At 54.8% G+C, this 27,159-nt stretch overlaps 1 protein-coding gene across 1 annotated transcript; it reads right to left on the reverse strand.

Annotated features, from left to right (window-relative positions):
- Nucleotides 1-12,161: 12,161 nt before the first annotated feature.
- LOC122385691 (proline-rich protein 36-like) lies at nucleotides 12,162-26,224 on the reverse strand. The gene is made up of 8 exons (XM_043374139.1): nucleotides 26,078-26,224; nucleotides 24,716-24,868; nucleotides 24,437-24,499; nucleotides 20,630-20,861; nucleotides 17,386-17,998; nucleotides 16,198-17,209; nucleotides 14,042-14,373; nucleotides 12,162-12,384 (listed from the first exon to the last, which is right to left on the reverse strand). Exons 1-8 carry the CDS (start codon nucleotides 26,222-26,224, stop codon nucleotides 12,162-12,164), a joined length of 2,775 nt encoding a protein of 924 aa, XP_043230074.1.
- Nucleotides 26,225-27,159: the final 935 nt, after the last annotated feature.

A 27,159-nucleotide genomic window follows, 5' to 3' on the forward strand; every position in this document is an offset into this window, starting at 1 on the left:
TCCCTCAGAGGTCAGTGTAGGACGCTCAAAGACCGGTGTGGGAGCTATATTAATAGCTGGGCGTGTTTTTTTTTAGCCTCGTGACGATCGAATAATTGCCAGGGCCCCATACACCTATATGGGGGCCCATTGGTTGTTTGAGGGGGGGGGGGGGGGGCAAAGGATATGATGGCCCCCCCCTTTATTGACCTTTTGGGGCATGGCCCTGATGCCCCCCCCCCCCGGCCCCCCGCGACCGCCACTGTGTACACATTACACACATGCCTCTGAGATTACATACTAGCTCATGCAAACTCTATGCAGGCCCCGGAGGTCCCACGCTAATCCTAAAGAAACCAAGCCGGCATACGGCGTCACCACCGGGCTTCTGAGGTGCACAGCACCAACCCATGAGGTCTTACGTGTCTTGGAGCCAATCTCCTTTAGCAGGGCCCACCCGCCACTGCCGAAGAGGGTCTCATGCCAGCCATTGCTGAATGCTGGGCCTACGAGAGCCTCAAGTAAACCCACGCTGATATTCCATATAAGATCCGACAATACTCGTGAACCGGTGCCAGCGACGCTGACCGCCAAATTGACAGAATGTGAAACTGAGCCCACTCATGAGTGAAATTTTATGTCCTTTGATGGCGCAAGAAAGAAAATGAAACATACGAAAAGCTTTTCTAGGACTTTTGTTCGATCTGAAAGGTGGGGCCAAAAGATAGTATGGCCCCACCTTTCAGCACCAAAGGGGGGGCCATGGCCCCCGTGGCCCCCCCCTGCGACCGCCAGTGTTGAACTGTGAGGGGCCAATTTTGAGAATTATGTTGTCACGGCTGATGTGACTGAGATATGAAAGTACTCTAACGACTGCGCGCGCCGCTGTTTTAACGTTATCTTTGAAAAACATTGGGGGGGGGGGGGGGGGTCGTAACCACCCCCCACCCTGACAGGGCGAGGTTTAAAGGGATCCTCCCACTCTTGTTGTAAGTTATAGCTTACTTTCAAGATCATGGTGACCCGTCAATGTCATCGCTGGTGTGACCTCACTGGGGCCGCCAGCAATGAGCAGATAATCAATGTGAATGGAGAGGTAATGTTACGGACTTTCCTTAGGCGCCGCAATTTTTATTACAGACTCAAAAATTACATCTGAAAACCACAGGCGGCCCAATCAATAAAAGAAATACTAAACAGTAAACACTGTTTATTTGTGACTATGCTCTCATATGTTGGCGCAACACGGATAGCTCTTCGCGCCGTAGGGCAAGGGGAGAGTCGGCGGAAAGTGCCTTCCTCTGGAGTCAGAAGGACGGACGATTCACACTGGGGGGGGGGGGGACACAGCCAGTTGGGGCGGCGCGCTGCCGGGGCCTCGCCGGCTGGGTGCGCTGTTTTGAGGTGGTAGCGCAGGTTGTCCCGGCCTCGCTCGGCCACTCCGAGGGCCGCATGGTCGGGCAGGCCGGGCAGAAAACTTGCAGACTGAAACGAAAAGTCAACTACGGTTGATGCTAATTCCTAATGAATGGTATGCATAGTATCATTGAATCCTAATTTGGAGCTAAGCTCAATCACTACAGTTATTTGAATGAGATTCAAAACTAGAAAAAGGACGGTGTAAGATCAAATAAGATGCACAAAGGTTCGGTTCGGTTATTGTGACTCGGGCCCGCCGCCATTGGCGATTTCGGCCGCAGTTTTCTTCTTTCGATGTGAGTATTGGAGTCGTCAGTGGCTGTCTCCTGCATACCTCGGGGCATCTAAAGCTCTGCTCGCAGATGAGGTCGCTGCTGCGGCTCAGCAGGTCGGATCAGCAGGGTCTGGTTGACCTTGGCTCCGGTCTTGCCGTACACCTCACGCTCAGTGACACCATCAACATTCTCTTTTTGCCTTTGCTTGCCTCTTGATATTGTTTTTTTTTTACATTCAACACAATTCACATCAATGTACATGAAAAACATGCCATCACCGAGCTCTTTTTTGGTATTTGTATATATATATATATATATATATATATATATATATATATATATATATGTATATATATATATATATATATATATATATATATATATACATATAAATATATATATATATATATGCATTGTTTGTTGAAAGCGACAGCGAGCTGGGCGTTGACGATCTTCTTTTCTGTCGATTCGATCTTTCGCACTAGCTTCTTTCCGGGTTCGTTATATTCGTTAAGTAGTTCGGCGAATGTCATTGTAAGTAAAAATATAAAGCAACTGGTTGTAAGGTTCATATTTTCAACGTTTCATTGTAAATCAAACAACATTTTCAAGATCAGAACCTTGACTGTGTTAACAGTTGCATATCACGTCACTAGTGTACTCGAATATATAAAACAAACACGTGCAATGGTACGCTGGAGTATCTCTCCTTACATTCCTACGTTCATATATACATCATTACATCATGGAAATATAGACATGTGACACCTACCTCCTGTGTGGTAACATACCACATATCACCAGTGGTGCAACATCACACAGTTAAAGCGAGACGTGCACCCAGCGGTGCTCCACCGTACAGGGACAATGTTCCGCGTGCATTGACCTGCTTGTTGATGAGAGGGTCTAAGTCTCGAATGTATACCGCCTCGAGTGCTGTAAGATACCGTCCAGTGGCCCCATGTGCTAGTATTGTCGTGTTGGAGGTCAGCATATGTCTCGTCAGTCGTTGATGATGATGTTTTTCCATGTGTGTGAGTGGTCCACCGCTTTGTAGATGCATGGTCAGTCTACGTGAGAGTGAGGTCGTCGTCATGCCGATATAACCACTGTTGGGTAGAAGTGCACAGTCTTCTGTCATGCATTTAAAGTAGTATATCACGTTTGTCTGTTTGAGTGGTGAATTGTCTTTTGTCATGTTGTTACGTAATAGCAGGGATGATGTTTTTGGACTCTGATAGTATATGTTGAGCCGTACTTGGTGTGAGGGGTCTTGTACCTTACAATTGCGTTGTACTATGCTGTGGAGTACCTTTTCGTCCGTTCGGTATCCTGGTGACATGGTGTTACGGTAGTAAAGGTTGTGAACTGTCTCAGGCTTTGCTGGTGCGGTTCCTGGTTGTGCGTGTCGATTCAGGGCCTCGTGAACCTGTTTGTCAATCATCTCTGCACTGTAGCCATTGCCAATCAGCATAACTTTAACACGTGAAAGTTCATCATGGACTAGAGTCCACGTGGAACAGTGTTTTATGGCTCGGTATACGTAGGCTCGTATTACACTCACTTTATATCGATCTGGACACTGGCTCTCGCCATGTAGACATTTGCCAGCGTCTGTGGGCTTTCGGTGCACGCTGGTCACGAATTCAGAACCCTCGGATGTGTCGATGTCTACATCAAGGAAGCTCAGTCTACCTGCTACGCTCTTTTCGGTTGTGAAACTTAATCCTGAGTATTGCTGCAGGTGAACCCTAAGACGGTCTAGCGCATCATCGTCTTTAACGTCAACCATGATGTCGTCCACATAACGATAATACATGCTGGGTCTGACACTGTCGTCCGCTAACACATGCTCCTCTACGTCAGCCATGAACGCTTGGGCGAATAGAACTCCCAGCGGGGACCCCATTGCTACACCGTCCTTCTGCAGAAAGAGTTTTCCTTTCGGGCATCTGAAAGGGGCTTTAGTGGTGCACAAGCGAAGCAGGGCGGCCATGATGTTTTCAGGTACGTCGGGCGGCGCCATTGTCTCGTGATGGTAAGTGTATCTGGCTATGATGGCGATAGTACGCTCTAGAGGTAGTACGCTCTAGAGGTATAGTACGCGACTGACGAGACATATGCTGACCTCCAACACGACAATACTAGCACATGGGGCCACTGGACGGTATCTTACAGCACTCGAGGCGGTATACATTCGAGACTTAGACCCTCTCATCAACAAGCAGGTCAATGCACGCGGAACATTGTCCCTGTACGGTGGAGCACCGCTGGGTGCACGTCTCGCTTTAACTGTGTGATGTTGCACCACTGGTGATATGTGGTATGTTACCACACAGGAGGTAGGTGTCACATGTCTATATTTCCATGATGTAATGATGTATATATGAACGTAGGAATGTAAGGAGAGATACTCCAGCGTACCATTGCACGTGTTTGTTTTATATATTCGAGTACACTAGTGACGTGATATGCAACTGTTAACACAGTCAAGGTTCTGATCTTGAAAATGTTGTTTGATTTACAATGAAACGTTGAAAATATGAACCTTACAACCAGTTGCTTTATATTTTTACTTACAATGACATTCGCCGAACTACTTAACGAATATAACGAACCCGGAAAGAAGCTAGTGCGAAAGATCGAATCGACAGAAAAGAAGATCGTCAACGCCCAGCTCGCTGTCGCTTTCAACAAACAATGCATTAAGAATAACATTCTGCCAAAGTTTACTCATATATATATATATATATATATATATATATATATATATATATATATATATATATATATATATTATATATATATATATATTTATATGTATATATATATATATATATATATATATATATATATATATATATATATATATATATATATATTCCTGTATTTTTTCCTGTTTTTTAGCTCCTTTTTTCATTATCGTACATCACTTATCTTCTCATCTATTACTGTTTGAAGATGGCCGGGGGAGGGAGAGAAGGTGGAAGCTCCCGGTTTTGTAGCCTGTACCCCCCCCCCCCAGCCAGCCTGTCGCTCCTCGGTGGTGGTTAGGCCGGCCCGTAGGGTGGGCAGCAGCCCCCGGTGTTGTAGTCTGTGCTGCCCCCGCCCCACAGGCCGGCCCGTCGTACGTCTTCCTGTCGATGTCTGAGGGGCCCGGGGCACGGGCAGCTGCTCTGGATGCTGAAGTTAGAGCCGCCCGCCCCACAGGCCGACCCCTTCGCTGGTGCTGTGGCCGGCCCACAGGGCGGGCAGCAGCTCCGGAGTCGGAGACTGCGTCGCCCCCGCGCCACAGGCCAGCCCGATGCTCTCTTTGATGGTGCTTGAGGGGGTGGAATCTAAGGGGGCGGGCTGTGCCAATCCGGGACACAGTGGAACGGGGGAGACAAAATCTGTGGGGCAGAACAGGAGCCTTAAAAGGCAGCCGTTCTCATCAGTTGTTGAAGGTAGACTGGAAGAGCTGGCGCGGACGGTGGAGAAGGAGTGGTGCAGGTCTTGAAGAAAGCTTGCGGACGGTGCAGAACGAACCCAGTTGATGACGGTACAGGTCTTCACACGGACGGTGAAGAGGTGGCAGGAGCTAGTACGTGCGTGCCAAACCGGCCCCGCGACGTTACTAACTGAGTAGAAGGCGGCGAAGGACTTGAAGAGGTGCACCGAAGCGCGCCGATCCGGTACTGCCCGCAAAGGCGGAAGGCCTCGAAGATGTCGAGGAAAACGATGCTAGTGCCCCGGAGCGTGCCGAACCGGCCCCACTCCGAAGCTGCCCGCAGCGGCGGAAGGACTGACAGGTGTCAGGAAAAAGGCAACAGAACGTGCCAAACCGGCCCCGTTCTGTTGCAGCCCGGCAAAGCGGAAGAAGGTTGGTTGAAGCTTGTAGCTTGACGTAAGGATCGCGTCGTGGCGGAGACCCGCTCTTGAGCAGCCCTCGGCATGCATATACTGATGATGTACGTTTCCGGTGCCGGGTGCAGAAAAGGGCGAAACTCGCCACCGCGGTGCAGCTCTCTGGCAGCCGAGAAAAACTCCGCCTCATCAGTTGTGCCGGATCTCTTGATATACACTGCGTGAGCACGCACCCTCTCCCCCTTGGAGAAGACGCCTCCACAAGAGCAGGGTACGGCTTTGGGTGGAGCAGGCTCTGTGAGTAAAAAAAAAAAAAAAAAATGACCAGTACAATTGTCATTGGGACGGTGTTTGCAACAACAATCGTAGACAGGAGTATTATAGAACCAGGCCAGTGGTATCATGTATATTGTATACTGAAGTTGTAACGACGAATTCAGTTGATGCTTAGAGTATTGTGTTCGTTGCACGACGCACGTGTTATTCCTTTTCAAGACATATCGACTAGCCGTTTACATAGCTTTACACGCGTTACATAGCTCAAAGCCGTTTTGGAAGTGCTCACCAAAGCCGTCAGGAACTGCCGAAACATGGGGCTCTGGCTCCGTCTCCGTGGCTGCAGGCGGCTCCAGGGGCTGCCTCCGTCCTGGCAGCTCCGTCTCCGGTGCTGCCTCCGTCCTGGCAGCTCCAGCTCCGGTGCTGCCTCCGTCTCCAGGCCTGACGGCTCTTGCTCCGGTGCTGCCTCCGTCTCCAGGCTTGACGGCTCCAGCTCCGGTGCTGCCTCCGTCTCCAGGCCTGACGGCTCCAGCTCCGGTGCTGCCTCCGTCTCCAGGCCTGACGGCTCTTGCTCCGGTGCTGCCTCCGTCTCCAGGCTTGACGGCTCTTGCTCCGGTGCTGCCTCCGTCTCCAGGCCTAACGGCTCCAGCTCTGGTGCTGCCTCCGTCTCCAGGCTTGACGGCTCCAGCTCCGGTGCTGCCTCCGTCTCCAGGCCTGACGGCTCCAGCTCCGGTGCTGCCTCCGTCTCCAGGCCTGACGGCTCCAGCTCCGGTGCTGCCTCCGTCTGCAGGCCTGACGGCTCCAGCTCCGGTGCTGCCCCTGTTTCCGTGGCTGCCGGCGGCTCCGGGGCTGCTGTCCGGGGTTTACCGCCACCGCGGGAGCTTCTGCCACGTGGGCGACCACTCTCAACCAAAGCTCCAGTCCTGGGCGGTCCATTTCGCAGGTAATATCATTACCGCCGAGCCACAGTGCCACCGCTGCCGGTTTTACCTCCTTGGCGTGGGCCCATGTCCGGACTGCAATAACTATGTTTGCCATCAAGTATGCTAGGTACTTGGCGATATGGGTCGCAGCAGCGTCGTTGCGCACTGCGCTCACCTCGGCAGCGCGGGCGGCCCGTGCAGCGGCTGGGGCCGGTGCAGCCGGAGGCGACGACGGAGCCGTCTCGCCGGCCCAAGAGGGACCCTGCTCGGGCTCCCAGGTGTCCTCCCAGGTCCGGTTGGCAGGCCCAGGTGCGCTGGGCACGCTGGGCGGGGCGGCCAGTGCGGCCCACGATGGCCCCGGCTGTGGCAGCCGGGCCGGCGAAGGCGGCATTACTGACTGGCACCCGGCGTCCGAAGACGTCGTACCCTGTGGAAGTTGAACAGCAGCTTTAGCCAGTTTCACGACGGCACTTTTGGGCACACTTGGTGCAATTTGGTTAGCTCCACAGTTAGGTTCGATCAGTTTCAGCATATGTTGCGCTAGTTCAATATGTACCTGAGTTCTCACATTATCAGGCATTAGGTACTTTCCAACCAGATATTGGAATAGTTTCATGGTACCTATGGTGATTTTTGTTGTAAAAGAGATTTGCTCAGTTTTGGTAAAGTTTGGTGCATTCGTCAGATGACTCGCGAATAAAACATCTGCATGCTTGAGGACATTGCTGGTGATCACCATCTGGTAAAACAAAGCAAAACAAGTTTTCAGTTGTTGGTTTTGCTGAGCCGGTTAGGCTCCATCATCGGCGGCCGCTTTCAGCGCCCGGTCCAGGACAGCGGTGCTGGTCCGAGCAGCCACCAGCAGCCGCTGGGAGTCGGCTGTCGCAAACCAAACAGCAGCAACATATCATGACTGGGCTCTGAGTGGGCCTGTCGATAAGATACCTGCAGCCAGCAGCTTCCCCCACGCAGGTCGGTGCAGTGGAAACCAAGATACTATCGCAGCGTCATTGAACACTGCTAAACGTCATTCATATAGCGGATATTAACGATAAATATTGTTTTTAAATATCGAATAGCCTACCGTTTTTGGGCAGCTCAGTGACAATGAGATGCCGGAGGTGCTGGACAAAGTAGGTCAGCGCCTCCTGGACAGTCTTGGTCACCACGACCAGCGCCGCGCCGTAGGTGCCCAGGGTTTTGTTGGCCATGGTGAACCAGGAGAACGCCTGACCGTCCTCCGACATCTGGCAATGGCAGCACCCTCTGCCAGGCGGCTGCTCATTTGTTTACAGATTTTTCTTATTAAAAATACAATTATTGGCCACCTTTGATATTTAGTACGATTGTTATAATGTAATTACTTAGAATATTAGACCCCTGGCTGCTCAAATACATCACAAGTTATCGACAAAGCTCGTCTTACCTCTGCTGTCTGCCACTCGGCCAGCGTGGCGCCCACAATGGCGCCAGTCCTGTATCCAGACATGGAAAGAACAATGGACAGGATCCTGCAGAAATAATACATTGCAGTTAGTGATATTGGCACTAAGCGTACTTATGCAGATGAATTAATCTAACCGTCACCTGTCCTTGTTCACCTTCAGGTCACCTTGTTTGTGACGACAAAAGGCCAGCGTGCGCGGTGTGCATGAAGTCAAGTGTTTCACCTGTTTGTCCACGATATTCCACACAGCGTACTGTCAGTACCTAGCAAGTTGCAGTACACTCTGAGCACCTGACCTACGGTAATACCATGCCAGTGATAACTAAATAAATACAAATAAGGAAACCCCGATGTAATACGCGGGCTCACCAAATCCGTGGGGTACCGGCGCCTTCGGCAAGTCCGCTCCCGACACCGGCTCTGTCTCCGGCTGCGGCTCCCGTTACGGCTTTCGCTCCAGCTTGCATTAGCCTTTGAATTCTTTTCTATTCTCTTTTATTTTCTTCTTCTCTCCTGCGGGCCTGCGTCTGCGTCTTCGGTCCCGGCCGTCTCTTCGGCCGCTGGGGCTGCTGCTGCGAATGACGCCGCCGCCTCTCCCGGCTCCCGGTCGGCAGCTGGAGCTGTTGCGTAGCTGCCAGCTGCACCCGCCTATGCTTGTTTCTGGCTAGAGCCAGATAGGCGGCCGCTGCCCTCCTCGATGGGCTGAGGCTGGGGCTGTGAGCGGGACCGTGGACCGTCGACCGACGCGCTGGTGGGGCTGCGCGCGGTCGCTTCTGGTGGGGCTGCCTTGTCGGGGCCTCCCCGTAGGCGGCGGCCTGCAGAGGCGACGGCGACATGGGCCGCTTGACGGCTTTTTTGGGGGGACTTAGGGCGGATCCAGCCACCCTGGGGTCGGCGAGGCCCTTTTTTCTTACCTGCCGTATATTTTTTTTAGCCTGGCCTTCAGATGTTTCCTTTGGCCTTGTTGGAGCTCCTTGTTCTAAAGCAGACACGAGAAGGTGTCTGTGGCCTGGGCATCAGCCACACGATTGCAACCCCTGGTCACCTTCTTTGTGGCGACGAAAGGCCAGCGTGCAATAAGCCGAACTCAGTGTACATGTTAGTACACGATATTCCACACAGCGTACTCGTGACCTTAGTTCGACCCCATCTACGATCAATTTTCCAGAACAACTTCTCAGGGAGGATGGCATTGATCATTGAAAGTGGCAGTGTCTTCTTTCAGCCGCCACATCGGCCTTTGTTTCATATGTTCCTTCCGTTATCTAGCTTTGAAAAAAAAAAACTTTGTAAATCTTCGTATACGTCAATGTGAACAGTTTCCTACGATCGTAAATGACGAACTAACAAAGTGGGTGGCGGGTCCAACGAAGTACTGGTGTCTGATGCCCTGTCGGTTGTGTTTTCTTTTGTGCCTTTTTCCGCGTTGGTTGATGGGTCGATAAGCCCTAAGCAGCTAACCATGTGATGTACATATTGCATTCTTGCTTGATTTGGTTGCATACACTTCGCATTTGCCCTTGCATGCACTATTGGTATGTATTTACATTGATTTGAAGATTTGTGTATTTCATTGATCAATTTGGGTTTTTGTTGTCTGCTTTGGCAGCTTTGTTGACGCCTGGTTACTTTGTGTGTCTGCTGATTGCATCATAATCCACATGTGAATGGGCCACGGGCGCACGAGCAATGACCAGATGTAGCATTGACACCGGCGCTGCGCTGGCTGCTACGGTGACGCCACGTCACACCGCCACGTTCGGTGAGAGCGTCAATTTTCACAGCGCCCTCGGCTGAGGTGGTGGGGGAGTTCAATGCCTCAATGGTCACTGGTTTTTGGTCGAACTCGGTAATGGTTAAGAGGAGTTCGTCTGTGTCTCCTAAAGTGTTGCCATGAGGACTCCCAGAACGGAGGGCTTTCTCCTTCGTAGAAGTAGATATTCATTTTATCTGTGAATACTCATAAGCACGACACATCGATAAACATAACTTTGTATCATACAACACAAGTTAACACAAATAATATACAACACAACACACATGTTAATACATATATATCACAGACAGCGCAGGATGGCCAGCTCTGCGGGGCTCCACCGGCTGAAGCGGCTGTCCGCAGCGGCTCCCGTCGACGGCCGGTACTCCTCGCCTGGAGCCAGGCCAAACTCCCGGCGCACTTGACGGTAGATGGGTCCCGAGGACTCACCAGTACGCCGGTAGCCTGCTCCTTGACGAGTACCGGACCGTCTGAAAGCGACAACGAATCCTGTGGAAACACAAACATTCCTTCAGACTTCGTCACCTACATTGGTGTTTTGATTCTTGTGGCTCCTTGCGCTGGCAGAATATCTAATGAAAAGCCCATTTCATAAAAAAATACCTGCGCCCTCGGGTGCCGGCGGCTGCTGTGCCGTCGGCTGGAGCGCAGCCGACGGCTGCAGCCGTCGGCTGTTGCTCCTCCTGTTGTCATGGCCGATCACTAGAAGTGGCATTGTATGTGGATTTGCGCGCAAGAGGTGTGCGCGGACTGACCAAATAATAACCGGTCAGTCCGGCGACTCCTCTGCGGGTTAGGTAGGGCAGCCGGTGTTAACCGGGTGCCGCCAGCCATGTCCCGCCCGTCTTAGGGGTACAACTTTGGCTGGCCTTCGCTCGGTGAGCGGAGCCATGTCCCTCCCGTCTGAGGGGTACGACTTGGCTTACATACATATGTACACTTAAATACACTTGGAAAAGGCGACCCGTGTGTAGGCGAAGGAAACGAGAGCGAATGGAAGCAAAGCGAAGCGGATGGAGACAACGATGGAAGACCATAAGAACATCTATATACTGTGTGTAAGGTTGCTGTTAAGAAGGAAAGAGAAGAGTAGTTTTATGAGCTTCGGGTGCTCATCTCCTAGCAATGTAGGTAGGTTCAAGTTAATGTTGCGAATGGTCGTGTATTGTATAAGTGGGTGCCGGTGTTGTGCGTAGTCGGCGCCTCATTTGAGTGATGGCATTTGTCGCCCGCGCTGTGCTAGATGACATACTTACGCGTGAACACGGAATTACAACAACCCCCGCCCTCTTCTTCTCTTCTCTCGATCGACTTCTCGATATATCTGCAGAACCGCTGCGCCGATAGTCGCCAACCTTTCAGCACCCTCCCGAGCATCAGTTTTATTTAACTTGGTCTATTTATATATCTTCGTGTACGTCAATGTGAACAGTTTCCTACGATCGTAAATGACCCAACTAGCAAAGTATTTGGCGGGTCCAACGAAGTGCTGGTGTCTGATGCCCTGTCGGTTGTTTTCTTTTGTGCCTTTTTCCGCGTTGGTTGATGGGTCGATAAGCCCTAAGCAGCTAACCATGTGAGGTATTGCATTCTTGCTTGATTTGATTGCATACACTTCGCATTTGCCCTTGCATGCACTACTGCTGTGTATTTTCATTGACTTGAAGACTTGTATTTCATTGATCAATTTGGGTCACCTCGCGCTCTCTAGAGGTCAACAAGGACGACCTGCCGCCATATGTGCAGCGAGCACGGGCCCTGTAACAAATTGCGTCATAAGACGGATTTATATCGGTATTTACAGACGGTTCGGAAACCTCTCGGTATTTACAGACGGCTCGGAAACCGAGGACGGCGTCCGCTGCGCTTTTGTGGCTGGTCGCGACACACGCACTTTTTCATTGCCTTCCTCAGCCTCTGTTTTCTCATCCGAGCTTGTTGCAATCGAGAAGGCCGTGTGTTTTATCGAGGTGTCGTCAAATGACAACTTGTCTTATCTCATTTTATCGGACTCTCTCAGCAGTCGGTGTTGGTAACAACAATCGTAGACAGGAGTAGGTATCATGAAAACCAGCCGAGTGGTATCATGTATACTAAAGCTGTAACGACGAATTCAGTTGATGCTTAGAGTATTGTGTTCGTTGCACGTGTTATTCCTTTTCAAGACATATCTACTAGCCGTTTACATAGCTTTACATGCGTTACACAGCTCAAAGCCGTCAGGAACTGCCGAGACATGGGGCTCCGGCTCCGTCTCCGTCTCCGTGGCTGCAGGCGGCTCCGGGGCTGCCTCCGTCCTGGCAGCTCCAGCTCCGGTGCTGCCGCTTTCTCCGGTGCTGCCTTCGTTCGGGGGAGGCGGCGGCCTCGCCGGCGGAGGCGTGTCCTCGCTTGTTTGTGTTGGGCGCGGAGGGCGTGGGCGCGGCGGCGGGACCTTTTCGCGAACTGCCGGGAGCGGGGGCCACTCGGCTGGATCCAGTGTGACTGTGGTCGCGTTTGTTGTGTGGCTGTTCTGTTTCATGTGGTGCTCCCTGGCTGCCTGTCTTGTGGCCTCCCGGTGCCAACGGCTTGCATCTTGGACAACGGGGCACCCCTTGTCCCCAGACGGATGAGGCCCTCCGCAACTGAAGCAAAGAGGGGGAGCCTTACACCCTTCCGTCGGGTGGTCCTCCGAACAGCGTCCGCACCGCGGTTTGCGGCGACGACACGCCCGCCCACTGTGGCCATACATGAGACAGTTTTTGCAGGGGCGAGGGGCGTAGACCCACGGCGTGATCGGGACTCTCAAGTAGCCGCAATACACGACTTGCGGGAGGTCCCGCCCGGCGAACCATAGTCTTATTGTGGGGTTAGGACCCATCTTTTCGATGTTGTTGGACCTGAGCCTTTCGACTTTGATGACGCCTTGCTCCTTGAGTTCGTCGAGGAGCTCAGCGTTGCTGAGCTCCGTCAGCGCCTCGCTCCTGAGAGCACCTTCCACTGAGTTCAGTCGGTGGGCGAGCTGGGTTGTCACCGGTTGGTCGGTGAACGTCGTCATGTTGAGGAGGATCTCTGTTTGCTCTTTGTTTTTCGTCTGGATCAGAAGGGACCCGGACTGTACGGCCTTAGCCGAGATAACGGGGCCGCACAGGCGATCCAAAGACCGCTTGATGGTAAACGGGTTGCTGTTTTTGAACGTTAGGTTTTTTTTTTTACCAGCACGAAAGCTGGGCCGTCAGGGATGGTTTCGGAGGGGGGCAGTGAGGCCGCCCCCTCATCCTGGTAGAAAGGCATGTTAATGTTACTCTGGTTAACTTGTGTTTATATCTGATTATTATGAATAGAAAGAATCAATAGCGGGCAGAGCCGCGGATTTGCAAGACTAACCGACCCGGTTAAAAAAATGGGCAGGAGGGCCGGCGCTGCCGGTGACCTCGGAGGCCCCCAAACAACAACGAAAGAGCAAGATAAAGAAGTGGGGGTGGGGGGTGGGACAGGATGTCCCTGGAAGAGGGGAATGAAAGAAAATGAAAACGATCCTAAATTACCTGCCTACTACGGCACTTCTATGCGGGGCTTAGCGCCACCGGTGTGTCGCCCATCTTAATAAAGACGGGCGCACACAGCCGGGGATCTAAAAGCTAGGAAGCAGCCGCTGAAGCGCCGTAGCCTTTCTCCTATCGCCTAATTGCCGCAGTGGCACGCCTGTGGCAGCTCCATTTTTTTTTTTGAATTTTGCTCCCGACAGGCCGAGGCCCTGGTCGGGGTAGGGGGAAGTTACTAGCTGGCAATTAGCCAGATCTTCCGTTTTACTTTACTTTAATGCCGGCTATGTTATTCCGGCCCAAGGCAATATCAAGAACACCGCCTCGGCGTGGGGAATCATTTACGTTATTGCAGTAAAGAGAATATCCAAAGAGGTTAAAGTTATATTTAGTCGAGTCAGTGTCGAGGAAGTGGGTCTCTTGGATGGCGGCTACTAATGGCTTTTTATTAACTATATATTCACGGAATTCCGCCCAGTGGGATACTACAGAGTTAGCATTCCACTGGAGCAGGAATTCCTCCGTGTGTTGTGGCATATTACTGTTTCTTTAGAGCGGACCGAGTGAGCGGGCCGGACCTGGCTGACTCCAGCACATCCAGGTCGGCCAGGCTCAAGGGAACGGTGTTGTTCCGGCGGAGCGGTGGAGTGTCGTGGGGCGGCGGTGAGGGGGTGGGGGCGCTGACTATGGTAGTGTCTAGCTCGTCGAGCTGTAGGGAGATAGTGTCGGCCTCTGACTGGCCGCTGCTGAGGCTCTCCGCGGAGCCGCTCGAGTGTTTGGAGAGGCGGGACGGCCTTGGAGCGGGGTCGTCAGTGTCGGTGTCGGTGTCGGTGACGGACCGGACGGAGGGCGAGGCCTGAGGGGCGGCCGGTGAGGACATGGCGCCGGCTTCTGGGTCCTCGGTAGTGCGCTTAGGAGCGGGTGGCACGGAGCGTGCCGGTGGTGAGGCCACCTTATGGGTCGCGCCTGGGGCCGGCAGGGGCGGCCAGTCGTCCCCGGCGAGAGGGGCGGTTGCGGTGTCGGTCGGGCGGGCGACGGCGGCGGCGGCGGTCGGGCGGGCGGCGGCGGCGGCGGCGGCGGTCGGGCGGGCGGCGGCGGCGGCGGCGGCGGCGGCGGCGGCGGCGGCAGCGGCGGTCGGGCGGGCGGCGGCGGCGGCGGTCGCGGAGCGAGTGGGAGGGGACCCGGTGTCCGACGGCGGGTGAGGGGCGGGGAGCAGCCCGTCGGGCCGCTCCTCCCGGAACCACGTGGCTCCGTTGGGCCGACCGTGGCCTTGGGCCCGGTGCTCCGCGCGGCGGTTTTTTACTTCCGCGCGGTGCCACTGCCTGGCGTCCTCCGCGATAGGGCACCGGCGGTCCCACGCCGGGTGGGGACCGCCGCAGCCGGGGCACTGTTCAGGGCCGTCGCACTTTTCAGCGTCGTGCGGCCCGCCGCAGCGGCCACACATGGGCTGGCGTCGACGGCAGGCGCGCTTAGAGTGTCCATAGGCCCAGCACTTAGTGCAGGGGCGCGGGGCCGGGACCCAGGGGTCCACGGGCACGGCGAGGTACCCGCATCGGATGGCCTGCGGGAGGATGCGGCCGCTGAACGTGAGCCGGACGGTGGGGTTCGGCCCAAGATTTTGGAGGTCGCGGGACCGGAGGCGCTGGACCCGTACGACGCCCTGGGTCTGTAGTTCCTGAAGGAGCTCCATGTTTGTTATCTCGGTGAGGGCGTCGGAGCGGACCGACCCCTCGACAGAGTTCAGCCGGGTGGCGAGGCTGATCGTGACTGGGGTGCCTCTGAAGGAGGCCGTTCGCATCATTTGGATCGTTTGGGTTTCCGTTTTCGTCTCGATGAGGAGGGCGCCGCTCCTGAGTGCTTTTAGTGAGTTCACCGGTCCGATGTATGAGTCGGTGGACCGGCGGAGGGAGAAGGGGTTCGTGTGTCTGAAGCTTCCCTCCTTCCTTGTTATCAGCAGGAAAGCCGGTCCCTCGGGGATGGCCTGGGAGGGGGGGGGGGGGGGGTAGCTCGGCGGGCTCCTCGGAAGGGTGACCCGGTGCAGGGTCGGTGGCCTCGGCCGAGTCCATGTTGTTGATGTTGTAAATCTCAAGCGAATAGCAAATTTAATGTAGAGATGGGATGTTAAGTACAGATAAAGAATCACTAGCGGGCGGAGCCGCAGATTACAAAGCTAAGCCGACCCGGATAAAAAAATTGGGCGAAGAGGGCCGGCGCTGCCGGTGGCCTCGGATGCCCCCAAACAACGACAAGGAGAAAGGAAAGGACGGGGAGGGAGGAGGACAGACGCCTCAGAGAGTGGGAAAAGAAGTGGAATAGAAAACCAACTATTTGACCTACCTACAATGAAACAAGTCACAAAAGGCTGAAGGCCAGGCAAGGCGACCGGTATCAGGTACGCGGACTGCGCTGCAAGAGCGTGCGCCCACTGCGGAGACGTTCCTATCGGTACCGTCTCCACGTGTGGCAGCTCCAGCTCCGGTGCTGTAGGCGTATCTGGCGACGGTGAATGCACCATGTCCACGTCTGCGCAGTGCTCCTTTGCCCTCCTGCGCTCCGTTTTCTCTGTCCTGTGCTTGTTCCTCCTTTTCTCCTTTTCTTTTCGTTACTTCTCTTTTTTCTTATCTTCTTGTTCCTTTTTCGGTGAGCTCGACATCACCAGCTGCCTCCTAACTGGCTTCATTTCTCATGTAAGTCCGTACCTGGCCCGAGCCAGCGAGGCTGCCGTTGCCCTGACCGGCGGGCTCGGGCCCGGACTGCGTGCCAGCCGAAGTATCCCGCTCCGCCCCGGCTCCGGCTGCTGAGGCGGCGGCAGCTGCTGTGGAGGCGGCTGCTCCTGCTGCTTAGGCTCCAGGCAGGGCCTCTTGGCCTGCGACTGCAGCTGCCGCCTTTCCGCCTGCTGCTCCCGCCGATGCCGCTGCCTGGCGATGGCCAGATAGGCCGCTGCTGTCCTCCTCGAAGGGCTGATGGCAGGGCTGGCAGTCCTCGGCGGGGGCAGCGCAGCTGAGGCGCCGGCCTGGCGTGCCTTTGGGGCCGCCCGGCGCCGTCTTCTGGCCTGGGGAGGAACCGGCTGCAGCGGAGGAAGGGGCACCACCTCCCTCCCGTAGGCAGAGGCTGGCAGCGGCGGCGGAGATGGCGGCCGGCTCGGCCCTGGCGCCGGACGGCGCCAGCTCCGGTCCAGCTCCGGTGGTGCTGCCGCTGGCTCCGAGGCTGCCTCCATCTCCAGGGCTGCTGACGGCTCCAGCTCCGGTGCTGCTGACGGCTCCAGCTCCGGTGCTGCCGCTGGCTCCGGGACTGCCTCCGTCTCCAGGGCTGCTGACGGCTCCAGCTCCGGTGCTGCTGACGGCTCCAGCTCCGGTGCTGCCGCTGGCTCCGGGACTGCCTCCGTCTCCAGGGCTGCTGACGGCTCCAGCTCCGGTGCTGCCGCTGGCTCCAAGGCTGCCTCCATCTCCAGGGCTGCTGACGGCTCCAGCTCCGGTGCTGCTGACGGCTCCAGCTCCGGTGCTGCCGCTGGCTCCGGTACTGCCTCCGTCTCCAGGGCTGCTGACGGCTCCAGCTCCGGTGCTGCCGCTGGCTCTGAGGCTGCCTCCGTCTCCAGGGCTGCTGACGGCTCCAGCTCCGGTGCTGCCGCTGGCTCTGAGGCTGCCTCCGTCTCCAGGGCTGCTGACGGCTCCAGCTCCGGTGCTTCCGCCGTTTCAGGCCTGGCAGCTTCAGCTTTGGTGGCTCCGACGACGACTACGACGTCGACTCTGGCGACGACGACGGCACAATGTCGTCGTCTATGCAGGGCTTTTTTGCCCTCCTTCGCTCCATTTTCTCTGCCCTGCGTTTCTCCCTTTTCTCCTGTTTCTTTCGTTTCTTCTCTTTCTCCTTCTTCTTTTGCTCCTTTTCCGGTGAACACATCACCAGCCGCCTCCTAACTGACTTTTTATCCCGTAAAATTCCTGCCCTGGCCCGAGCCAGCGAGGCTGCCGCTGCCCTCACGGGCGGGCTCGGGCCCGGACTGCGTGCCAGCCGAAGCATCCCGCTCCGCACCGGCTCCGGCTGCTGAGGCGGCGGCAGCTGCTGTGGAGGTGGCTGCTCCGGCTGCTTAGGCTCCAGGCAGGGCCTCTTGGCCTGCGACTGCAGCTGCCGCCTTTCCGCCTGCTGCTGCCGCCGATACCGCTGCCTGGCGATGGCCAGATAGGCCGCTGCTGTCCTCCTCGAAGGGCTGATGGCAGGGCTGGCAGTCCTCGGCGGGGGCAGCGCAGCTGAGGCGCCGGCCTGGCGTGCCTTTGGGGCCGCCCGGCGCTGCCTTCTGGCCTGGGGAGGAGGCGGCTGCAGCGGAGGAAGGGGCACCACCTCCTTCCCGTAGGCAGAGGCTGGCAGCGGCGGCGGAGATGGCGGCCGGCTCAGCCCTGGCGCCGGACGGCTTATCTCAGGCCCGGCCAGCCGTGGCTCGACCACCCCCTGAACACGCTGCTGCTGCTCCCGGAACCGCTTCAGCCATGGCTGGCCGGCCCTCGGGTGTGACGCACTTTCATTGTTGTCAGCCATTCCTGTCAAACACAATGGTTTAGCACATATATGCAAAAAGCAAGTTGGACAGCGCATATTTATAAGACATGTTTTTACACACAAAGGCAGAAGGCCACATAGTTACATACCCCGTTGTCTGCGCGTGTTCTTCTTTTGATTTTGCTGATCTGCAGCAGGCTGGGTCGTCGGCTCCGTTGGTCTATGTCGGTGTATGTAGGTATGCGCTGGCCAACGCAAGCTTAACCATTAACTCGAGGCTCCGGTGTGATTGTGAGGAGGCTCTGGAGCAGATTGAATCGATGCTGGCAAAAAGTGCTTTGAGTTTTAGCCCCGCCCTGATAGGTTGATACAAGGCTGGCACCCTTAATGATTTGGCTGGCGGTGATATTCAATATTGTCTGGTATCATGGTATGCCTTTTTAAGTTGGCAAGTTTTGAATTAAGTTGACACCCTGCCTGATTGGTCAATATCAAGCAGGCAAGGCTTGTTAAGATGGTAGTTTTTATTAGGTTGCCGACGAATGAATTAGGCTGGAACAAAGGGATATGGTGACACTGGCTTAAGTTGGGATTGTTCTTTTAGGCTGGCACAGCTCGCTAGCTTGGCAGGGCTGAAATTGTTAGATGACAATAATTGAATTAAGCTGGAAGCGTGTCGTGACTTTGTAACCGTTGTAACCGGGGGTTGTTTATTGTTTAAGGCAGGGGTCGGCAAATGGTGGGGTATGCCCCCTTTGGGGGTAATGGAGTCCTTTCGGTGGGGGTAATGAGGGATTCTGAGAAAGCCTATCTTTTTAGAGTTTGTAGCTCCAGTGATGGAGCCATCGTGACTGTTGTATCCCAGGGTTCAAAGATTAGCCCAGGCCAAAGGCACAGCACACATTGATTAGATACCAATTTTCACGTACCTGCTCGCCTCACCATCTCACCCCTCCGTACAGTCGTTCAAAAGCAGCTGCAACTTTTAACCGTCGCCCGTCTGTTGGCGTTTCAACAGCCGCTAACGTAAGGGGGAGGAGTCGATCGGACCCCCGCGGCCTCTCGGACTCTGATATGGAGCTGTGCATACCAGTATAACGCCTTTTGAGGCGACTAACGGAGCGAGCGAGAGGGTGACCCTTGCACGTACGAAATTTCGAGAGGGTACCTCCAGCTGACTTGTGCACGGCACCCTACTAACCGGTCTCTAGCGATGTGCCAAATTTGAGCACAATCGGCCCAGCCGTTCTCGAGATCTGGAAGCGGTACCCTGCACGTGCCGTGCAAAATGGGTCCCAACTGACTTTTGCACGGCACCCTACTAACCGGTCCCTAACCATGTACCAAATTTGAGCGCCATCGGTCCAGCCGTTCTCGAGATCTGGAATCGACCCCTGCACGTGCGCACGTGCAGCAGCACCCCAACTCTGGCACATGGATGTGCATTGCCTGGTGGGTGCCTACCTACATGCCAACTTTCAGCGCAATCGGCCAAGTAGTTACCGAGATATTGCAACAATTACAAAAGTGACACCTCTTCGTTTTGCACGTGGCACGTGCATAAGGGGTCACCCACGTGCATCGGGAATAGTCCAATACTTGGTAGAAGGAATGAAGCTACCCTACAAAAATTACAGCGTGTAAATCGGTCAAGTGGTTCCTGAGATATAAGCGTCGCAGAATCGTGACCACGGCCGGCCGGCCGGCCGCTCATACTCAGAAATTTCCGTTATTCTACGTAAGACTCCGCTCGCTTCGCTCGCTCCGTAAAAAACGACGAGCGTGCTACCCGTGACCATAGGAAGCCGCTGCTGCCCATTGGTCCTTGGTCATTCCGTCTCATTCAAGAGGGCAATGATAAGTGTCGAGAAAATCGGGACCCGCTATAACTTCTTGAAATGAGATTTTATGGCTCAAGATGATCTCCAGAAAAAGCTCATAAGCCAAAGGTCATTATGGGTCCAGAGGCCAGTTTTACCAACAGAAAAATAGCCGCCTGCCGGAATTTTTGCCTAAAGATCGTTTCACATATGGAGCATAAACGGTAAAGCCCTATCCGCTTACGAGCCCATCGCGTTTACGCTCCGTATGTGAAGCGGTCTTGAGGCAAAAATTCCGGCAGGCGGTTATTTTTCTGTTGGTAAAACTGGTCTCAGGTCATGATATTTTCCGGGCTGGTGAAAAAGAAAAATGATGGGCTCGAGGGTACAATTTGGTCGTGATCCAATGCCTTTTACGTGAGCTTTTAACGAAAAACCACCCGCCGCCCCTATACGTACAAGGGTTAAATGGGATATAGCATAGGCGGCGGAACGGGGAGGGCACCGGGGCACCGTGCACCCTTTGATTTTTGCATTTTAACATTAGCCCTATGGGCGTTGCATGGAAAGAATGGGACCAAAAGTCGGCAGTGCTCCCCCCTCCCCCTTAATTGAAGGTGTTCCGCCGCTACTGGGATATAGGCATTAAATGTTTTGTGGAGAAAGTGTCATGTTTTAAATTTGATGCATTGGAAATGCACAAATACCCAAAGAGTTCCAGGACGGTATGGAATTTCAGTAAACTTAGTTGTGTCAGCAATGGGGTCTGGTAGGTGGGGGTACTGGCCCTGCCTGGCGCCCAAAAAGGGGGCACGACCCCGAATGACCTGCCGACCACTGGTTTAAGGAGACTTTCCTGAGAGCCCATGGAGTGTCGCGATCTGTTGGACTCTCGCGGCGATTGCTCGTTGTCATCGTTGTCATCTGCTGAGTCGTCGTTTCGAGTGGGTGGAGCCTGGATGGAGGTGAGCGGGGCCTGGGTGAGGTTCATTTGTGTCTCGGCGCGGCTCGGGTGCCCAGAGTGGGCCAGATGCTCCGCCTGTTGGGCGCGCACTTGGTCCCGGTGCCAGGATCTGGCGTCTTTCTGTACGGGGCAGTGGCGGTCCCAGGCTGGGTGAGGGCCGCCGCAGGAAACGCAAGCGGGGTCGCGCTCGCACCCTTCCGTGACGTGGTCCGTGCTGCACCGGCCGCAGCGGGGGTTGCGCCGGCGGCACGCTCGCTTGGAGTGGCCGAACTCCCAGCATTGGGGGTATGGCCGAGGGGCGGGGACCCATGGGTCGACGGCTACCCTTAGGTAGCCGCGTCGGAATGCCTGCGGGAGCTGGCGGCCGGTGAAAGAGAGCCGTATGGTGGGGTTGGGCCCCAGGTTCTTAGGGTCGCGGGACCTGAGGCGCTGCACCTTCAGACGCCCTGATCTTTGAGTTCATCTAGAAGCTCGGGATTGCTGAGCTCTGTGAGGGTGAGGGCCTCTGAGCGCACAGGGCCCTCCACGCAGTTGAGTCGGTCGGCGAGGATGGTGGAGACCGGGGTTCATTTAAGGTTGGCCACCGACAGCAGGGCGTCAGCCTGATGGCGGTGAAACGTCTCTACCAGCAGAGGGCTGGTACGGAGATCCTGACACTCTGGACTGTGCCACATATGGTGTCGATGGCGCGGCGCAGGCCGAATGTGGAGAAAGGTGCCACCTTGCGTTTTGCGGATCAGAACAAAAGCTGGACCTTTGGGTGTCGTCTCAGTCGGGGGGGGGGGGGGGTTGAGGGAGGCTGCAGCCTCAGAGAGTCACGGGTCATGGTTTTCATGTCTTTACGCCTTTTTTAAGTTTAAGTTTAAGAACTTTGGCGCTGAGATGTTGCTGTAAGTAACAATGAACAATTACTAGCGGGCGGAGCCGCAGATGCAATACTAGACCGACTCCGGATAAAAAATTGGGCGAAGAGGGCCGGCGCTGCCGGTGACCTCGGATGCCCCCGTACACAACCGAAAGAACAAGAGAAAGAAGTGGGGAGGGGTGGGACAGGATGTCCCTGGAAGAGAGGGAATATAAGTGTAGAGACCGCTCGTGCTCAGAGGTCAACCTGTATTGGTCGCTCGCCAGTCAGTCACTGCCACAGACCAGTCCACACGACACGCTCGTCCACATTGAGCCTCAGGCAATATGCGGGTCAGCCTACCCTCCCGGCTCCCGCATGCGCAGACGCAGCCGTATGGTGGGGCCCGTATCATAAACGCAGCTACGGTAATATGTACGGTCAGGGCCTACGGAGATCGGTGAAACGTAACAGTTAACACCAATCCACCGTACAATACACTCTCCTCCCTTTAACAAATAAGTTTAGATAACGAAAACACACGTTACGCCTGGAAAAACTCAGTTTGTTTCCGCACGCGAGATGATCTTCGCGGAGCCATCTCCGTAGCCGATGCAGGCACAGACTTCGGAAGAGCTGGCTCAGATGGCAGAGGCATCGCGGGCAGATCCTTCGTGCCGGGCCCCGTCGAGGACCCTCCCGTCGGCTGCGTCGCCGCAGCCGTCAGCGAGCCACCGGTGTCAGGGAACGGTGCCGGGTGCGACCCCGTCTCCGGTACGGTGGGCAGACCAGTGCAGACGGCCTCGGCAGCCGGTGTGGCCGTCAGCTGCTCCGACGGGCTGAGCTGCTCGTGAGCAGCTACATCAGCAGCAGGTCCTGTGACGGGATAGTTTGCGTCAGTTTTCCGCATCAACTGATCCTGATGACGACGCCAGATCCTACCATCCTCTAATTTGACCACATATGACTGCGATCCATCTATACCCACAACTACACCTGATATCCACGTGGGTCCCACACCATAATTGCGAGCATATATCGCATCCCCGATGTTCAGCTGTAACACTCGGGGTACAGCAGGGTCATGATTCAGCTTCTGCTGCAGCTGCTTCCGCTGAACACGGCTCTGCAGGTCAGGATGAAGAAGGTCTAGCCGGCTCCGGATCACTCGTCCCAGCATCAGCTCTGAGGGTGACACAGACGTAGTTGAGTGAGGGATTTTCCTCTGATACAGCAACCACTCAGCCAACACAGTCTCCCAGTTCCCATCTCCACTGCGCTTAAGAGCCTGCTTAACGTCACGAACTGCCCGCTCTGCTAGCCCGTTGCCTTGACTGTGACGTGGCTCTATCGTTCTATGTTGAACCCCATTAGCCGCCACGAACTGCTGAAAATCCTGTGAGGTAAACGTCGTAGCATTATCAGAGCAGAGCATGTCAGGCAAGCCCCATCTTGCAAACATACGTCGCAATTTGACCATGGCTGCTTGCGAACTCACACTTGAGCACGGCTCAGCCTCAACCCACTTTGAAAAGGCGTCCACTACCACAAAAATGTACTTGCCTTTGATTGGTTCCGCAAAATCCACATGAACCCTTGACCATGGGCGTCTCGGCCAGGGCCACATACTCAGGTCAGCCCGATGAGGGGTCGGACGACTCTCCTGACACGCAGAGCATCGTCTGACCGCCATTTCCAGGTCACCGTCAATCTGGGGCCACCAGACGCAGCTCCTTGCCAGTGATTTCATCCGGCCGATCCCTGGATGGGCGGAATGCAGCTCTGAAATCACAGACTGGCGGCCCTTCTGTGGTATCACGACCCTGTGCCCCCACAGCAGCACGCCTGCACACATAGACAGCTCCCAGCGTTTCTCTGAAAACGGTTTCAATGCCGGGTCAGCTATCTCGGGCCACCCGCCCTTCTGCACCAGGTTCATTACTCTGGAAAGAACGGGGTCACGAGCTGTCAAACGTGCTACTTGCTTAGCATCAAATACAGCATCCTCAATCAGCAGCACCAGATCTTCCTGGCCAGAGCCATCTGCAACTGGCAGGGGAAGCCTGCTGAGGGCGTCCGCGTTACCCATGTCTTCCGTGCGCCTAAACTGGATGGCATACTGGTACGCAGACAACTTCAATGCCCACCTACGAATGCGAGCAGACGCCATAGCCGGAATGTCTTTGTTTTCTCCAAACAAAACTACCAGCGGCTTGTGATCCGTGACCAGTATGAACTTATTACCCAGCAAGTATTGATTGAACTTTTCTACCGCGAAAACGATCGCGAGAGCTTCCCTTTCCAACTGAGAATACTTCTGCTCTGAAGAGGTCAGACTCCTTGACACGTACCCGACAGGACGCTCAGCTCCATCCACTTCACGCTGAGCCAGTACCGCTCCAATGCCTCGAGACGATGCGTCACAGACCAGCACTTGCTCCTTCGCCGCATCGAAGTGAGCTAGAACAGAGTCCGAGGTAAGGACACTCTGGGCCCAGTGGAAGCTTTTCCGCTGTTCTGGTCCCCATATCCAGTCCTTGTCCTTCTTGAGAAGGTCGTACAGCGCGGCCAGCCTCTGAGCGCGCGCTGGTAAGTACCTGGAGTAGTAAGTCAACAACCCAAGAAAGCTCTTCAGCTCAGACACGTTCCTAGGTTCAGGCACTGACCTGATCGCTTCAGTTTTCTCAGAAGTCGGGGAAATTCCATGCCTGTTGACCACGTGACCCAGGTACTCAACCTGCTGAACCAAAAACTTACACTTATCCGCTCTGGCTTTTAGACCCGCGTCTTCAAGCCTAGAAAACACCTTCTCCATCGTGGTCAGGTGTTCGGCCTGTGTCTTTCCACTCACCAGAACGTCATCCAGGAAAACAATGACGTTGGGTATGCCCTGGAGAACCTTTTCAATCTCTCTCTGAAATATACCCACAGAACTGTTAAAGCCGAACGGGAGCCTCGAAAATCTGAGAAGACCTCGTGAGGTGTTGATGGTCATGATGTCTCGAGAGTCCTCGTGAAGAACTAACTGATTGTAGGCCGAAGCCAGATCAATTTTCGAGAATACGGTACCTCCCGCTAGCGTTGCAAACAGATCCGGGACCTGTGGCAATGGATATCTGTCCAACCTCACCGCTCGGTTGGCCGTCAACTTAAAGTTGCCGCAGACTCGGACATTCCCGTCCTTCTTCAGCACCGGAACAATGGGCGCCGCCCAGCTGCTGTTCTGCACTTCCTCCAGGACGCCGCTGTCGATGTCCTTCTGAAGCTGGGCCTCCACCTTCTCCTTGAAAACATAGGGCAGAGAGCGGGCCTTGCAGAACCTCGGTGGTACAGTACGGTCAATGTCCAGACGTACCTTTACACCCTTCAGCTCTCCCAGGCCAGGCTCAAAGAGGCGCCGATACTTCTCCTTCAGGCCCTGCAAGGAACTGGTTCGAATGGCGTGCACGGCCCGCCAGTTGAGGTTGATGTGCTCCAGCCAGTCTCGTCCTAGAAGGTTAGTCCTGGCACCTTTTACCACCACAACTGTCAGGGCACGGTGCTGTTTGCCTTCATACCACACGTCTGTTTGAAACTCTCCCAACAATGGTATGAACTGACCCGTATACGTTTTCAAACGAGATGAGCACATTTTGAGTTTAGGCTTTCTGTTCAACTGTTCAAACGTATCCTGCCCAATCAACGATACGCTAGAACCAGTGTCAATCTCCATATCTACATCTGTACCTTGAAACTGAACCAGACAAGAAATGGGAGGTACACTCACCCGATGGACCGCTTCCGTTCTGCAGATCTCTTCATCCTGTTCTGCACGGCCAACATCTGTCGTGTAGTCCGCCTCCCACTCTTCATCTGCTTCAACGGCGTTTGCTCTGCCCTGCTGCCTCCGAGGTCTGACTGTCGTCTTTCTGACTGTGCACATTTTAGCCAAATGTCCAGCTTTCGAACAGTTGTGACACTTGTACGACGCAAAACGACACACATCAGGTGAGTGGCTTCTCCCGCCACAACGCCAACAGCGAGCCCCTGGACGAGCTGACTGACCTGACGGCAAGCCTTGCGCCCCTACCTCACATACCTCTGCCGGCACTGTACCCGGTGTGCCGGAGATCAGGTGAGCGTCTCTGCTGGAAGCCTCTATCGCCAGGCAGATCCTCTGTGCTGAGCTGAAGTCCAGGCTGGATTCTGACAGCAACCGCCGCTGCATCCGAGGATCCCTGATGCCGCAAACAAACTGCTCAGTGAGTCTGTCATCAAGCGTGGCTCCAAAACAGCAGTGCTCGGTAGCCTTCCTTAGCACAGACACAAAATCAGCAACGGATTGGCCTGCCGTTCGTTGACACGAGTTGAACTTGAATCGCGACACAATGACAGATGGCTTGGGTTCTTTGTGCTCCCTTATTACTTGCAAAAGCTCATCAAACGACTTCTCAGACGTCTTAGACGGTGCTATCAAGCTACAAATAAGCGAAAAGGCCTCTTTCCCACATACCGTCAACAGCGTGGCGCGTTTCCTGCTCTCGCCTTGAATGCCGTTACATTCGATGAAGTAGTGCAGACGCTCCTCCCACTGGCTCCAGGAGTCCGTCGCCGGGTTGAAGGGCTCCAGCTGCAGGGTGGCCGACGCTGCCCCATCCATGGCCGTAGAAGTCGCCCCGCCGCGCCGGTTCAAATCCTCGTCGCCAGTGTAGAGACCGCTCGTGCTCAGAGGTCAACCTGTATTGGTCGCTCGCCAGTCAGTCACTGCCACAGACCAGTCCACACGACACGCTCGTCCACATTGAGCCTCAGGCAATATGCGGGTCAGCCTACCCTCCCGGCTCCCGCATGCGCAGACGCAGCCGTATGGTGGGGCCCGTATCATAAACGCAGCTACGGTAATATGTACGGTCAGGGCCTACGGAGATCGGTGAAACGTAACAGTTAACACCAATCCACCGTACAATACAAGAAGAGAAAAGGAAAACGACCCTAGCTGACCTTCCTACTACAACACCTCTACGCAGGGCTCTAGCGCCACCGGTGTCACCCGCCTTAATAAAGACGGGCGCACACAACCGGGGATCCACAAGCTAAAGAAGCAACCGCTGAGGTGCCGTAGCCTATCGACTAGATATCAATTGCCGCAGTGGCACGCCTTGTGTCGACAAGATACCTGCAGCCAGCAGCTCCCCCCACGCAGGTCGGTGCAGTGGAAACCAAGATACTATCGCGGCGTCATTGAACACTCCTAAACGTCATTCACATAGTGGATATTGACGATAAATATTGTTTTTAAATGTCAAATAGCTTACCGTTTTTGGGCAGCTCAGTGACAATGAGATGCCGGAGGTGCTGGACAAAGTAGGTCAGCGCCTCCTGGACAGTCTTGGTCACCACGACCAACGCCGCCCCGTAGGTGCCCAGGGTCTTGTTGGCCATGGTGAACCAGGAGAACGCCTGACCGTCCTCCGACATCTAGCAATGATCTGTCAGGCTCAGTTGTTGTCAGAATTTTCTATTTTTGTTTTAGAATACAATGATTGGCCACCCTTCATATTTAATAGGATTGTTATTGTGTAATTGCTTCTGATA

Source organism: Amphibalanus amphitrite, unplaced genomic scaffold (assembly GCF_019059575.1).
Source record: "Amphibalanus amphitrite isolate SeventyFive unplaced genomic scaffold, NRLGWU_Aamphi_draft 000227F_arrow, whole genome shotgun sequence".
Lineage (NCBI taxonomy): Eukaryota > Metazoa > Arthropoda > Thecostraca > Balanomorpha > Balanidae > Amphibalanus > Amphibalanus amphitrite.

What these genes read in the sequence shown, in the direction of transcription:
- LOC122385691 (XM_043374139.1), bottom strand. Translation starts at nt 26,224, where the DNA reads ATGGATGGGGCAGCGTCGGCCACCCTGCAGCTGGAGCCCTTCAACCCG. An exon ending in TTTTCCTGGATGACGTTCTG is followed by an intron (nt 20,862 to 24,436) that starts GTGAGTGGAAAG and finishes TGCCCCGTACAG; the next exon opens with AAAGACGCCAGATCCTGGCA. An exon ending in GGAATTTTACGGGATAAAAA is followed by an intron (nt 17,210 to 17,385) that starts GTCAGTTAGGAG and finishes CGTCGTCGCCAG; the next exon opens with AGTCGACGTCGTAGTCGTCG.